The sequence below is a fragment of the Chrysochloris asiatica genome, unplaced genomic scaffold (assembly GCF_000296735.1).
Source record: "Chrysochloris asiatica unplaced genomic scaffold, ChrAsi1.0 scaffold00030, whole genome shotgun sequence".
Classification (NCBI taxonomy): domain Eukaryota; kingdom Metazoa; phylum Chordata; class Mammalia; order Afrosoricida; family Chrysochloridae; genus Chrysochloris; species Chrysochloris asiatica.
The window spans coordinates 3,245,338-3,259,096 of NW_006408548.1; the positions used below are offsets into that span (position 1 = coordinate 3,245,338).

The 13,759-nt window shown below is 37.5% G+C and overlaps 1 protein-coding gene across 2 annotated transcripts in view; it reads left to right on the forward strand.

Annotated features, from left to right (window-relative positions):
• The window catches only part of DYNC1LI1 (dynein, cytoplasmic 1, light intermediate chain 1), a 72,075-nt gene extending 59,076 nt beyond the window's left edge, over positions 1-12,999 (forward strand). Inside the window, exons 9-13 of one of the 2 annotated variants that reach the window (XM_006851587.1) lie at positions 5,147-5,206; positions 5,331-5,375; positions 6,204-6,324; positions 8,185-8,334; positions 12,045-12,999. In XM_006851587.1, coding sequence (XP_006851649.1) covers positions 5,147-5,206; positions 5,331-5,375; positions 6,204-6,324; positions 8,185-8,334; positions 12,045-12,157 — 489 coding nt within the window. In that variant the 3' untranslated portion in view covers positions 12,158-12,999. The remainder of the gene's footprint in view (positions 1-5,146; positions 5,207-5,330; positions 5,376-6,203; positions 6,325-8,184; positions 8,335-12,044) is intronic. The other variant, XM_006851588.1, reaches the window with a different exon arrangement.
• The last annotated feature ends 760 nt before the right edge of the window (positions 13,000-13,759 follow it).

Below are 13,759 nucleotides of genomic sequence, written 5' to 3' on the forward strand. Positions count from 1 at the left end.
ATTTTAGGCAATTCATTGTTCCTTGTTCTGTTTGAACAACTGCCTCTTGGTCTATGTATACGTTCCTCATGAGCACAACAATTAAGTATTCTGGAATACTCATTCTCTGCAATGTTGTCCATAGCTTGTCATGATCCACACAATCGAAAGTTTTTGGGCATTCTACAAAATACAGGTAAACATCTTTCTGGTATTCTCTGCTTTCAGCCAAAATCCATGTGATGTCAGCAATGATATCCATCATTCCACATTTTCTTCTAGATCTGTCTTGAAACTTTGGAAGTTCTCTGTTAATGTATGGTTGCAGCTATTTTTTCATTGTTTTTAGCAAGATTTTCTTGTATACAATATTAATGATATTGTCCAGTGATTGCTGTATTCAGTTGGGTCACTGACCTCTCTTGGAATGCACACAAACATGGAGTTCTTCCAGTCAGTTGGTCAGGTAACTAACTTCCAAATTTCTTGGCATAGATGAGTGAATGTCTCCAATGCTGCATCAGTTTGTTGAAAGATTTCAATCTGTATCCATCAATTCCCAGCACCTTGTTCTTTGCCAGTGCCTTCAGTGCATCTTGGACTTACTCATTCAGTATCACTGGTTCTAGATCATATGCTACCTCTTGAAATGGTTGAACATTGACCATTTCTTTTGGTATAGTGACTTTGTGTATTCCTACCATCTTCTTTTGATGCTTTCTGCATCATTCAGTAGTTTACCCATAGAATCCTTCAATATAGAAAGTTTAGGGCTGAATTTTTTTCTTGAGTTCCTTCAGCTTGAATGAGCATGTTCTTTCCTTTTGGTTTTCTAACTCTGGGTCTTTGCACATTTTGTTAAACAATATTTTATTTTGTCTTCTAGAGCTGCTGTTTGAAATTTTCTGTTCAGCTCTTTTACTTCATTTCTTCTGTTTGCTGTAGCATTTGTACGTTGGAAAGTCACTTCTGGTGTAATTTTGATCTTTTCCTTCTTTTTTGTCTTCTAAGTGATCTTTTGATTTCTTCCTTTATGATGTTCTTGATATCATCCTACAACTCTTCTGACCATCAGTGTTTAGTGTCTGAAACATCAAATCTGTTCATCAGATGATGTCTAAATTAAGGTAGGATATATTCAAGGTCATACTTTTGCTGTTGTGGATTTGTTTTAAGTTTCTTTCGCTTCAGCCTGAAATTGCATATTGTGCAATTGATGTTGTGTTCCAATCTTCCCCTGACCTTGTTTTGGCTGATGATACGAAGCTTTTCAACCATCTCTTTCCACAGATGTAATCAGATTGATTACAGCGTATTCCGTTTGGTGAGGTTCATGTGTATAGTGTTCTTTCTTCGTGGTTTCCAACCTTTTATTCCAATCTCCAGTTATTATCAGTACATCTTAATTCTGTTTGATCATTTTCTGACTGAAGTTGGTAGAATTCTTCTATTTAATTTGCACTGGCTTTAGTAATTGTTACATAAATTTGAATAATAGTGGTATAAACTGGTCTTCCTTTGTAGGCATGTGGATATTATTCTATCACAGACAGCGGTACACATTAAGACAGATCTTGATACGTTCTCTTTGATGATGAATCTGATGTCATTGCCTTTCAATTTGTCATTCCCAGCATAGTAAACCATGTGACTGTCAGATTTAAAATAGTCAATACCAGTCCATTTCAGCTCACCAATGCCTAGGATACCAATGTTAATGGCTTCTATTTAATTTTTGACAATTTCCAATTTTTCAAGGTCCTTCGTACAATCAATGTTCTGATTAGTAATGGATTTTTACAGCTGTTTCTCTTAATTTTGAGTTGTGCATCATCGTGGTTAACACTACTGTGGGGAAGTAGCTTCTTCCCCAGTCATATTTTGAGTGCATCCAAACTGAAGAGATTGTCTTCCAGCACTATATCTGACAATATTTTGGTGCTCTTCATCATGTTTCAATATTTAGTATTCTGGGTCATAACAGTATTCCATTGCTATTCATAAGGTTTTTCAGTGATTAAATATTTGCAAGCAATCTGTCTCTCCTTCTTCGTAGTCTTTCTTGTCTGCAACTTCAGCTGAACCCTGTCCTCTGTGGGTGACCTTGCTGGTATTTAAAATACCAGTGGCATAGCTTCCAGAATCACAGCAACACATAAGGTGCCACAGTACAACAAACTGACAGACGAGTGGTTGAGGATTTGTCTTTTTGTTGTTGTTAGGTGCCGTGTCAACACCATGTTAGCTGTTATTGTCAGTCAGTACTGACCCATAGTGACCTTATGCACAGCAGAATGAAACACTACCCGATCCTGAGCCAACCTCGACTACTGTTAACACTCTTGAGTCCATTGATGCTGCCAGTTGGCCAATCTATCTCGTTGGAGGTCTTCCTCTTTCTCTCTGACCCATCACCTTGCCAAACATGATATCCTTCTCCTGTGACTGGTCCCTCCTGACAATATGTCCAAAGTGTAAGAGACAAAGTTTGGCCATCTTGGCCTCCAAGGAACTCTCTGGCTGCACTTCTTCCAAAACGAATCTCTTGGTTCTTTTGGCAGCCCATGGCACTTTCATTATTCTCCTCCGACACCATAATTCAAAAGCATCAATTCTTCTACAGTCTTCCTTATTCACTGTCCAGCTTTCACATGCATATGAATTTACTGAAAATACCATGGCTTGGGTCAGGCACATCTTAGTCCTCAAGCTGACATTTCTGCTCTTCAATACTTTAAAAAGGTCTTGTGCAGGAGATTTGCCTAATGCAATATGTCGTCTGATTTCTTGACTGCTGCTTCCGTGAGTGTTGATAGTTGATCCAAGAAGAATGAAGTCCTTGACAACGTCATTCTTTTCTCTGTTGATAAAAATGTTGTTTATTGGTCCAGTGGTGAGGATTTTTGTTTTCTTTACATTGAGATATAATCCATACCGTAGGCTGTGCTTTTTGATCATCATCAGTAAATGTTTTATGTCCTCTTCACTTTCAGCAAGTAAGGTTTTATCATCTGCATATTGCTGGTTGCTAATGAGCCTTCCTCCAATCCTGATGCCACATTTTTCTTCATATAACCGAGCTTCTCGGATTATTTATTTTAGGAAAATATAAATCAGTTGCTAATTTGTTACTTAGCCTTTTGCATATTTACATCAGCAAAATGTTAAGAGTATTTTAATATAACTGAAACCAATCTGTTGCATGAAGTTGATTCTTAAGGTGAGCCTATAACAATGACTATGGGACAGAATAGAACTGTCCCATGTGGGTTTCCAAGGTTGTAATCTTTACAGAAGCAGATGGCCATATCTTGCTACCTCAAAATGGCCAGTGGGTTGGACCTCCAACAATGATTAACAACCGAGTGCCATTGAGTCGATTCTAACTAATATTGCTCCTCAAAACTGCTCCCGTAGGATTTCCAAGACTAAATCTTCACCAGAGCAGATAGCTTCAGTTTTCTTCCTTGAAGCGACTGGTGGATTTGAACTGCTGACCTTGCAGTTAGTAGCCTAGTGCCTAATCTACATGGCATTCAGGGCACCTTTCTTCTACTGTAAGCAAAAAACATACCAAACCTACTTCCATGAAGTCAAGTCTGACACATAGCACTTTATATGGGATTTCTGAGGCTGTAAATATTAATGGGAGCAGAAAGCCTTATCTTTCTCCTGTGGAACAGCTAGTTGGTTTGAACTGCCAACCTGTAGATACCATTCCAGTGCTTATGCTAAAGCACCACCAGGGCTCCATTTGTTAAGTGCTGTGGAATCAGTTGCAACTTATAGCAACCCTATATAGTGTTTCTTAGTAGTGGCTTATGAGTTTGAACCTCTGTCTTTGCCATTGCTTATCCTACAGCACCACACCAGGATTACTCTTCTAATATAATCCCATAGAAACCATAGATTTGTGTTAGTGACTGTAGATTTCAACAGTTGGAAAATCCAGAATATAAAATTTCCAATCTAGAACACAACCAGAAGCCAAGAAAACATTGTTCTTTTTGGCAATAAATTCGGCACTATTGCTCCTCTTATTTTTCATTCCCAGAATAGTAAACCATATGATTGCGTTTTCAGGTCCATTTCAGCTCACTAATCCCTAAGATAGCAAGCATCCTTGGGTGTAATGCTGTAGGTTAAGCACTTCGCAGCTAACCGTAAGATTAGTGGTTCAAGCCCACTAGCCACTCCTTGGAAACCCTATACACGATTGCTATGAATTAGAACCCTTTCCATGGCAATGCCTAAGATGCCAATCTTTATGTGTTCCATTTCATTTTTGACAATTTCCAATGTTCTTAGATTCATACTTGGTAGTTTCCATATTCCAATTATTAATGGATGTTTGCAGATACTCTTATTTTGAGTTGTGCACTGTTGGCAAATGAATGTCCTAAAAGCTTTACTCCATTCTTGTCATCATGGTCAACTGTAGTTTGAGGAGAAAACTCTTTCTGACACCATATCACACAATGTTCTGCTGCTGTTTATATGGTTTACAGTGGCTTTCCACTTCAGCAGTGGTTTGAGATCTCGCCTTCTTCCTCATCTGTTTTAGTCTGGAAGCTTTGCTGAAATCTATTTATCATGGATGGCCCTGCTGGTATTTAAAATACTGGTAGCATAGCTTCTAGCAACACAAACCCATGCTACTATGACAGATTGACAGATGAGTGGTGGATTCAATAGATAGAAAAGCTGTTATATGGTTACTTATAGTTATAGATTTATGTTGATTTTCACTGAAGTAGGATACGATACCCATTTGTTGTTTGGTAAGTTTTTTAAGTAATATTAATATGCTTATGTCCTCTAGGTTTATGCCAGTATAGTAGTAGTCATTAGCCATGTGGTGGCTTTTGAATGTTAAGTTAAGTAAAACTAGAATTTTGTTTTTTCATCAAACCAGCCATATTTCAAGTGCTTAAAAGCCACAGGTGGTTAGTGACTACCACTTTGGACAGCCCAGATGTAAAATTATCAGATAGCTATTGGACAACTCTGTCCAAGGGAAGTGAGTAGGACAGTTCACCCATGTGGATACAGTCTAGGTAATCTTCATATTGTTCAGCTTGTTTTTAATTAAGCCAATCTAAAGAGTAAGTTATTAATGGCTTTAGAATAATATTAAACTTAATCACTTATGCATTGCTTATTTCAGTTTGTACATGAGAAGGAGATTGTGGCAGAAGATGACCAAGTGTTTCTTATGAAGCTACAGGTATGAATTTGCATTAGCAGCAGAAATTGCTAGTGGCTAAACTGTTCTTACAATATATATTTTTTTAAATGAAAAAGTATATTCTATGAATGTCTAAACTAGAGTTCTTTTGTTTTCTCCCCAGTCCCTTTTAGCTAAACAACCACCAACTGCAGTTGGAAGGCCTGTGGTCAGTATTACAGAGTTTAACAAAATTATTAAAATGTAAAACATACTGAAAGTGTGTGTTTTAATATAAACTTAAATTCAGAATTTTGAAATCTGTTTTGTGAGGTTTTAAAAGATAAGCTTCATTTCCTTTTTAAATGTTTCAGTCATGAGATCTATTTTGTAAATGTTTTGTGTTAATTTTTGGTGAGTCAGTTTTATATGTTCACAAATCCTCAACAGCTCTATGAGGCATGTACTACTATTAATTCCATTTTACAGATGGGAAAATAAAGGCTTTGGAGGTGGGCGTGATTTGTTTGACATTATACAACTGGTAGGATGCAAGTCTGTATTGAAACCCAGATCTGACTCCCAAGCTTATAATTTTAACCAGATCTCATTATTCAATATATTCTTTTTCTATGAAAGGAAAAATCCATTTTTTAAAATATGGTAGTAGTTGTTAAGTGCCGTAGATTCTGTTTTGACTCGTAGTAACCCTGTACAGAGTGTCTGAGGCTTTAATGTTTTTGGGAACAGAAAGTCTCATCTTTTTCCCTTGGAGCATCTGGTGTGCTCAAACAGCCAACTTTGTGGTTTGCAGTTCAATGCTTATCCTGTGGAGCTACCATACTCCCAAAATGTGGTTGGCACGTACTATTCTCTAATAATGAGGACACCATTACGAACATTTTTTTTCAATGGCATACAATGTAGAAGTACTAGTAGAATGGAGGAGGAATAGTCGCAAAGTAATTTTTTAATAACTTTTGTGATGTTTAAAGTTTTGTGGGTTTTTTTTGTGTGTGTGTGTGTGTGTGTGTGTGCTATTCCTATTTTTATATAGGATGCCTCGCCAAGAGTCCCTGGAGGCTCCCCGCGAACACCAAATAGATCCGTGTCATCCAATGTTGCCAGCGTGTCACCCATCCCTGCTGGGTCAAAAAAAATTGATCCAAACATGAAAGGTTTGTGAATTATTTTTTGGGGAAAACAATGCAGTACATTTTGCAATGGAAATAAATTTACCTAGAATTCTTCCTTTGACCATTGTTGTTGTTGTTGCTGTTGTTAAATGGCCTTGAATTGGTTCCAAATCATAGCAACCTGCATAGGGTTTCCAGGGAATGGCTGGCAAGTTTGAACCGCCAACCTTGTGGTTCAAACCAACCTTGAGATCCAGTGCTTTATGCTACAGCACCACACCAGGACCTCTCATAACCACTTCACTACCAAAGGTCCTTTTAACTATATTTACATTCAATTTAGTGCAATACCTTCTAGTCTTTGTTTCTATAAATATAATCTCATTGCTAATCAGATTGTGTCGGGGACCCGCCTCGACATTGGGGTTCAGTTCACGAGGAGAGGATACCTGATGGCGATTCATATATATCAAGAATACACAGAAAGAGAGAAAGAGAGAGACGAAGAGGCACCCCAAAGCCAGGGTGGATACATCACTGATAGGCGGGCTTGGGACTACAGGCATCATGGCCTCTGCAGGCAGCAACTCACTGCCCTGCAATCTTCCAACCCGTAATGCACACCTGGGGAGGTCCGGGCCTCTGCTTTATTCAGGGGAGGAGCTTCACACCAAGCTGGGAGGGACTTAGGCAAGGTACAGCTAACATCAGTACTTTTCTAGACATTCAGGTAACTTTACATCCTACTTCGTGGTTCGAATCCCAGGCCAGCAACTTGGATTCTCAGGCCCAATTAACATATCTATAGCCCCTGAGCATAGTTGGGGGAAGGTGAGAGATAAAGACAAAAGCTTGGGCGGAGTCCTGCTGCTTTGGCTTCCTGAGCCTGGTCTGCAGGAGGACTCCAGACGCCCAGGTGAATGGGCTGCACCTGGAAAAGGATTAGGGAGGATGGGTTCTTTGTCTATAGAACAAAGAGCTGTGAAGTAGCTAAGACATTTTTAGTTAATCCTTTGGAGAAAGGCTTAACCTTGCAACCTTTAGTCTTGGCTTTAGGAAAATACCACATTTATCTGTGGATTGTCAAAGGCTCCAGTGTATTAATTTAATATATATACCTGAATATTAATATGAAAGCAATTTGCCATTAACTGCCAGTGGCCTCATTTGTTACACTTGGCCCTAGAGGGCCTCGAACCTCTGACTAGTCTTACATGGTCTGCAACAAGATTGTAAACCATTTTACATTATGTTCTTAACATCATGCTAACATCCATGATAATAAGTTTTGAAAGTTTTATGTCATATTTCATTGTTACAGGTAAGCTACAGTTAACATAAAGAAGAAGCTATATGCATAATTGTTACTTCTGTAGAAAAAATTGCTGGAAGCAGGCCTAGTAGGTCCAAGACGCTGTACATTTTTATTCGTTTGATCATTGATTTTCCAATGGATTACTTAACTTTACATATCATCCAACATTGAGTGTTAAAAATTTTACCACAGCTTAATCAATAATTACTAAAACTATGTTCTGTTCCCCAGTATCACTTTTCTGTGAATTGCCCTTTTATCTGCAGGGAACTTTTGTTGATTTTCATGTAGGATCAGGCAACTTTTTGTAACTCTTGATACATAAATCCTTTAATAGTTATATTTTTGAGAAATCTTTTTCAAAAAGAAGCGATAGTTGTGTTTTAACATCTGCTTCTTTAAATAGTCTTAGCCTTTTAATAAAAACATTCTAATTTTTAAATAATTATCAAACTAGAATTGAATTTAGAATATATAGCTGTTTTAAATTTTTAGTATATTACTTGTTTCCTGTGTATGACTACTATAACAATGATTTATGGGAAAATTTAATAATGCTGTAAGTAAAAGTATTTATTTTTTTATAGCTGGTGCCACAAGTGAAGGTGTCCTGGCAAATTTCTTCAATAGTTTGCTGAGTAAGAAGACTGGCTCTCCAGGAGGCCCTGGTGGTGGTAGTCCTGGAGGTGGGGCTGCAGGTGGAAGCAGTGGTTTACCACCATCCTCCAAAAAATCAGGTATAGTTGTCTGGAGCAGGTTATACCTTTATCTTTGAGGTTCTGTCAGGCGTCCGTGGCTCCTCTGATCCTTCTCCTATTTGGTCTCCCTCAAGATGGCCACTCGGGGAGCAGCTGAGTGCCTTGGATTAGAAGGCACTGATTTCTTGCTTCTGCTACAAATTCCACTGGCTATAAGCCTTCCAACTTTCTGAATATTCCTTTTGTATGTGGTTTAGAGTTCTGGGACCATCCCCTGAGCTTGCTTGGTCCTGTATTCTGTGTTGTTGCTGATGGAGCTCCTCACTGCACTTCTGCTCTATCCACCATCTTGTTAGTTCTCTCCTGCATCATTCTTAAACTTTCTGTATCCTGGAGCTCTGTTAAGAGAACAGATCTAGAAAGCCAGCTTGGGTGTACAGGTCTGGTTTATGGGTACCTTAAGCTTTGTGAATCACTCGGCATCCTCTGAGCCTTATATTCCTAGTGTAGACATAGCTCCAGATTGGTCTCAAAGGATCTAGGTAAATATGCTCTCTGAGTTCATGGCATTATGATCAACATTATTTCCTTTAGGAGAAAAAATTAGTCTATGAGAAAATGGTGATTCTTGCTCTGTTAGTCAAGATAAAACCTAATTCCTTGATCTGAATTTGTTTTAGAAGTGGTGACTATTTTTGGACTGAGGTAAAATGTGGAACACAAAAGCAAATCTATAAAACCAGTGTACTTGTACCACACCAGCTTAGAGGCAGGGTCTGGTGAAACAGGTTAATGAAGATGAAGTTCTTCACACAGAGCTTGGGGTATAATCAACTGTTTAAATCTTGACATATATGCTGGTTTAGGACCCTGTGTCACTTTTTATTAACAGCACTTCCTTATACACAGATCCTGTACTGATCACTCTTAACCAGCTGTTTAGAGCCTTGCTGAGATCATTAGAGGTTTCCAGATCACACATAGCATTAATCCACTAGTAGATCATGTGTGATTGCTTCTCTTCACGACTTTAGTATCATTTAAGGCAATTGTTTATGTAACTTATTCTCACTTCCATATGATTTATGAAGAAATTGTTGTTGTTAATTACCTTGAAATCGGTTCCAGCTGACAGCAACCATGTGTAGGGTTTCTAAAGAGCGGCTGGTGAGTTTGAACCGCTGACCTTGCAGTTCAGACTGACCTTGTGGTCGAGTACTTGTCTGTTTAAACTTGGTAGAGCTGCACATATTGGGCCCCAAACCTACTAAGTCAACAATCAAACCTCAATAGTCTGGAGAACACACTCATAAGAAACATTGTTCAAATGGTCATCTGAGATACAACTATTGATCTCTATTCATTCAAAGCAGAAGAGAAAGAAGAAAACCAAAGACTCAAAGATAAAACTAGTGTATAGGATTACTCTTCAGTACACGTTGCTTTCATTTAGGTTCCATATTTTACCCCTCTGTCCAAAAATGGTAATCACTTCTAAAACAAATTTAGATCAAGGAATTAGGTTTTGTCTTGACCAGTAGAGTAAGAGTTACCATTTATTTTCTCATAGACTAACCTTTTTCTCCTAAAGGAAGTAATACTGACCACAGTGCCATACGTTATATGACTCATAGCCTCATGTTGCTGAGACTAGAACGAGGTGGTATCCTGCTACCACTACTGACTCATTCTGACCAGGGACACAATAGGACAGAAAAGGAGACAACCTCAGAGTCCTAATTAAAAAAAATTTTTTTTTTAAAGGCTAGGCTTACTGAATCAGAAAGTAGAGGATCCCTGGGACTACTGCCCATAGATACTCTTTAAACTTGGAACTTAACCCACTCGTAGAGGTCACCTTTAGTCAATTACAGGAGAAAAGTCAGTATTTACCCTGAAGCAAAGATGAAAAGTTTAAGGGGGAAAGGGATCAGGAAAGCTAGATTAATGCTAAATAGAACAACCAGAATGAAAATAATGAGAATGCTGACATGTGAAAAAAGCAACCCATGTTACTGAGCAATATGTATCAAAATTGCTAAATGAGACCCTAATTTGCTTTGTAAACAGTGTCCTTATTCCAATGATGATAAACTATAGAGCTCACTCTGGCGGGAAAGGGAGGGGGGACAGGCGGGGGGAATAACAGAAAAGAACTAGATGGTGCCCAGCTGCTACTTCCCATCATCCTGATCAGGGTCCACAGTTGATGGACCCTGATGGGAGAAGAATGTGGAATGGAACCTTAAAAAGAAAACAAACAAACAAAAACTTGCTTACTGGACAGCTTGAGACTTGAGGACACCCTGAGGCTGCTGTCTGAGATACTCTTTAAACCTTGAACTGAAACCCTGGCATCACCTTTTGGCTAAGTAACAGGTTAGTTCACAAACTTAAAGAGTCACCTTTAATGTTGTCCTTCTTTTATAAAATCATCTCTATGAGACCAGATGGTCAACACTTCCTTTTCAAACAAATAGAGAATGTAAGGAGGCAAGGACACTAAATTGATAGAAATAAAACAACTAGAATAGAAATACTGAGACTGTTCACTTGTGAAAAATCTAATCAGTGTCCCTGAGAAGTTTGTGTAGATAGAACGTTTTGAATGGGAACCTAAACTACTATGTAAACTTTCACTGGAAACATAATAAACTATGATTTGTGGGGGGAAAAGTATTCTTCATCTCTGGGAAGATTCTCAACTAAAGACTGCCTCTTCAAGTTAAAAATTGATGATCATTGAGTTATTAAGAAATTAAATGATAGGCACTAGTTTTACATCTTGCTGATGAAGATCAAAGACCACGGCCTTCAGTATGGGTTGCACTGCAGTTTAAAGAAAACAGAAATCCTCACCACTGGACTAGTAAATAATACCATGATGAATGGAGAAAAGATTGAAGTTGTATCAAAGACTTCATTTTGCTTGGATCTACAATCAACACTCATGAAAGCATAAGTTAAGAAATTAAACAACGTATTATATTAGGCAAATCTGCTTCAGAAGACCTCTTTAAAGTGTTGAAGACCAAAGATGTCGGTTTGATGATTAAGGTGCACCTGACACAGACCATGGTATTTTCAGTAAAAAATGACGACCATAAAAGAATTGATGTCTGTTTGAGGACTAATAAGGTGCACCTGGCACAAGTCATGGTATTTTTAGTGAAAAATGAAGACCATTAAAGAATTGATGCACTGAGTTATAGTATTTGAGAAGAACAATAAAACTAACATGAACTGCCAGAAGAACAAACCAGTCTGTGTTGGAAGAAGTACAGCCAGAATGCTCCTTGGAAGCCAGGATGGCCAGACTTCATCTATCATACTTCAGACATATTATCAAGAGGGACCAGTCCCTGGAAAAGGTCATGATGCTTGGTAAAGTGGTGGGTCAGTGAAAAAGAGGAAAATCCCAAGGAGATGGATTGGCACAATGGCAGCAGCCATGGGCTGAAGCATAGCAACAGTTGGGAGAGTGGCTCAGGACCAGGCAGTGTTTCATCCTGTTATGCATAAGGTCACTATGAGTTGGAACAGACTCAATAGCACCTAACAACATTTTTACCTCTATTTCCTAACACACCCCACAGTTTAAGATAAGAGAATTTTTTTTTAATTAAGGATATTTCTATGATTTAGTATACTCGATAAAATTAATGACACAATTTAAATAAAAGGACATCAGTGAAAAAGATACTTAGAATTATATCTGAATCTTATTTATTTTCTTTCCTTAACTGTAGGCCAGAAGCCTGTCCTATCAGATGTTCATGCAGAACTTGACAGAATTGCACGGAAGCCAGTTACTGTTTCTCCTACAACACCTACATCCCCTACGGAAGGAGAAGCTTCTTGAAGATACCAAATAAAGCCATTTATTCAATTTTCTGGAATAATGTAAACTTGCCTCTGCCTTTTCCTTCAAAAGTGGAAGTCGGGAACCTGGAGTGCTTTTTCAGATGGACTAAATTCATGTCTGTTTTTTGTTTGTTTGTTTTGTGGCTGCCTGTTTTTATAAAAGGGAGTCATACAGAAGAAAAAGTATTCTGTGTAATGTAGGATTGCTGTTTGTATTGCCATTTTGCATAAGGAAGTAATTTTGGAATTTAAAAACACTCAAAATGTATAGAACTGAATTACAGCCATTGATGGTGTTCTAAAGGCTGTTGAAAAGATATAGGAAGATATAGGGAAGGATGGAAAATAATATGCAATTTGAACATTTGACTTGGAAGTCCAATTTGTTTTAATTAAGACTAGTAAAATCTTTTAAAATTACGTGTTTTACTGGAGAAGAGAAAATGATCAATTGTCTGATTTTGCACACCAAGATAAATGAATGCAAATACAACGTACCACAACACATGCAATACTGAGAAAACGATCAGATAGCATTTGATAACACTAGTCGTCTCAATCCATGCCCCTGGAAGTTCTCATCAAAATATAACTTAGAAATACTGGCCAAGTTTTGTTTCCTTAACTGAGAAGAAGAAAGCACACTGCCTAAATGTGTAAAAGAAAAATGCAGAGGTTATTAAAATGTAAAGAGTAACAGTCTTGGGATTTGTCTATATATATATACATACATATATATATATATATATGGCTCTGCCTTAATATACCCGTTTTTTGTTTGTGACTTTCAACTGTAATCAGTTAATAAAGTATTTATTCTCTGCATTCAGGTTCAAATAATTTATTGCATTCTCTTAAATTTGTATTATCAGCTATTGATTGACATGTTTGACTTAATAGGGTTACTGAGCATCCTGTAAGTTTCTTTAATTTGGTAGTTGGCTTTGATCAACAAACTCACCTTCCCTGAAGCATGTCTCAAACAGCAGAATATGTCAACCTTCACATTAGAATAAAAGTTGATCTTTTATTGTCACTTTATGGGAAGAAGCAATGTTAAAAGATTGGCTAATACACTGACACGTAACTACTCTTACAGGCAGAATACCTGTTAGCAGTTAACTGTTTCATATCAGACTGTTTCAAAAATCTGTTTCAATGCTTGTTTTAGAACCTTAAGAACAAGGTGATACATTCATTGATGTTCAGCAAAAGAAACACATCTACATTGGATCTATTGAGTCATTTCAAACAACTGGAAAAAAATTGTTATCTACCCTATGAATTGGTTTTGTTATTTAACTCTAAAATATACTATATATTATAATTTTATTTTCAACTAAAGGACATCCTAACTAGCATAATCCCTTCATTAGAATTTTAAAATCTGTTTTACAGTAGTATTTAAGTTCTTGTAGTTTAAATGCTAAAAATAGAGAGTAATAATTCGTTCCATGTAGAAGCAGCTTCAGATGTTTATGAGCATGAAAAAATTTGTGAAAACGTTCTATTTGGTAAATATATGAGGTTAATATACCACTGATAAAATCTTTAGTCCAGAAAAGGTTCTGCAATTATGGTGTTGTAGAAACCAACTTTT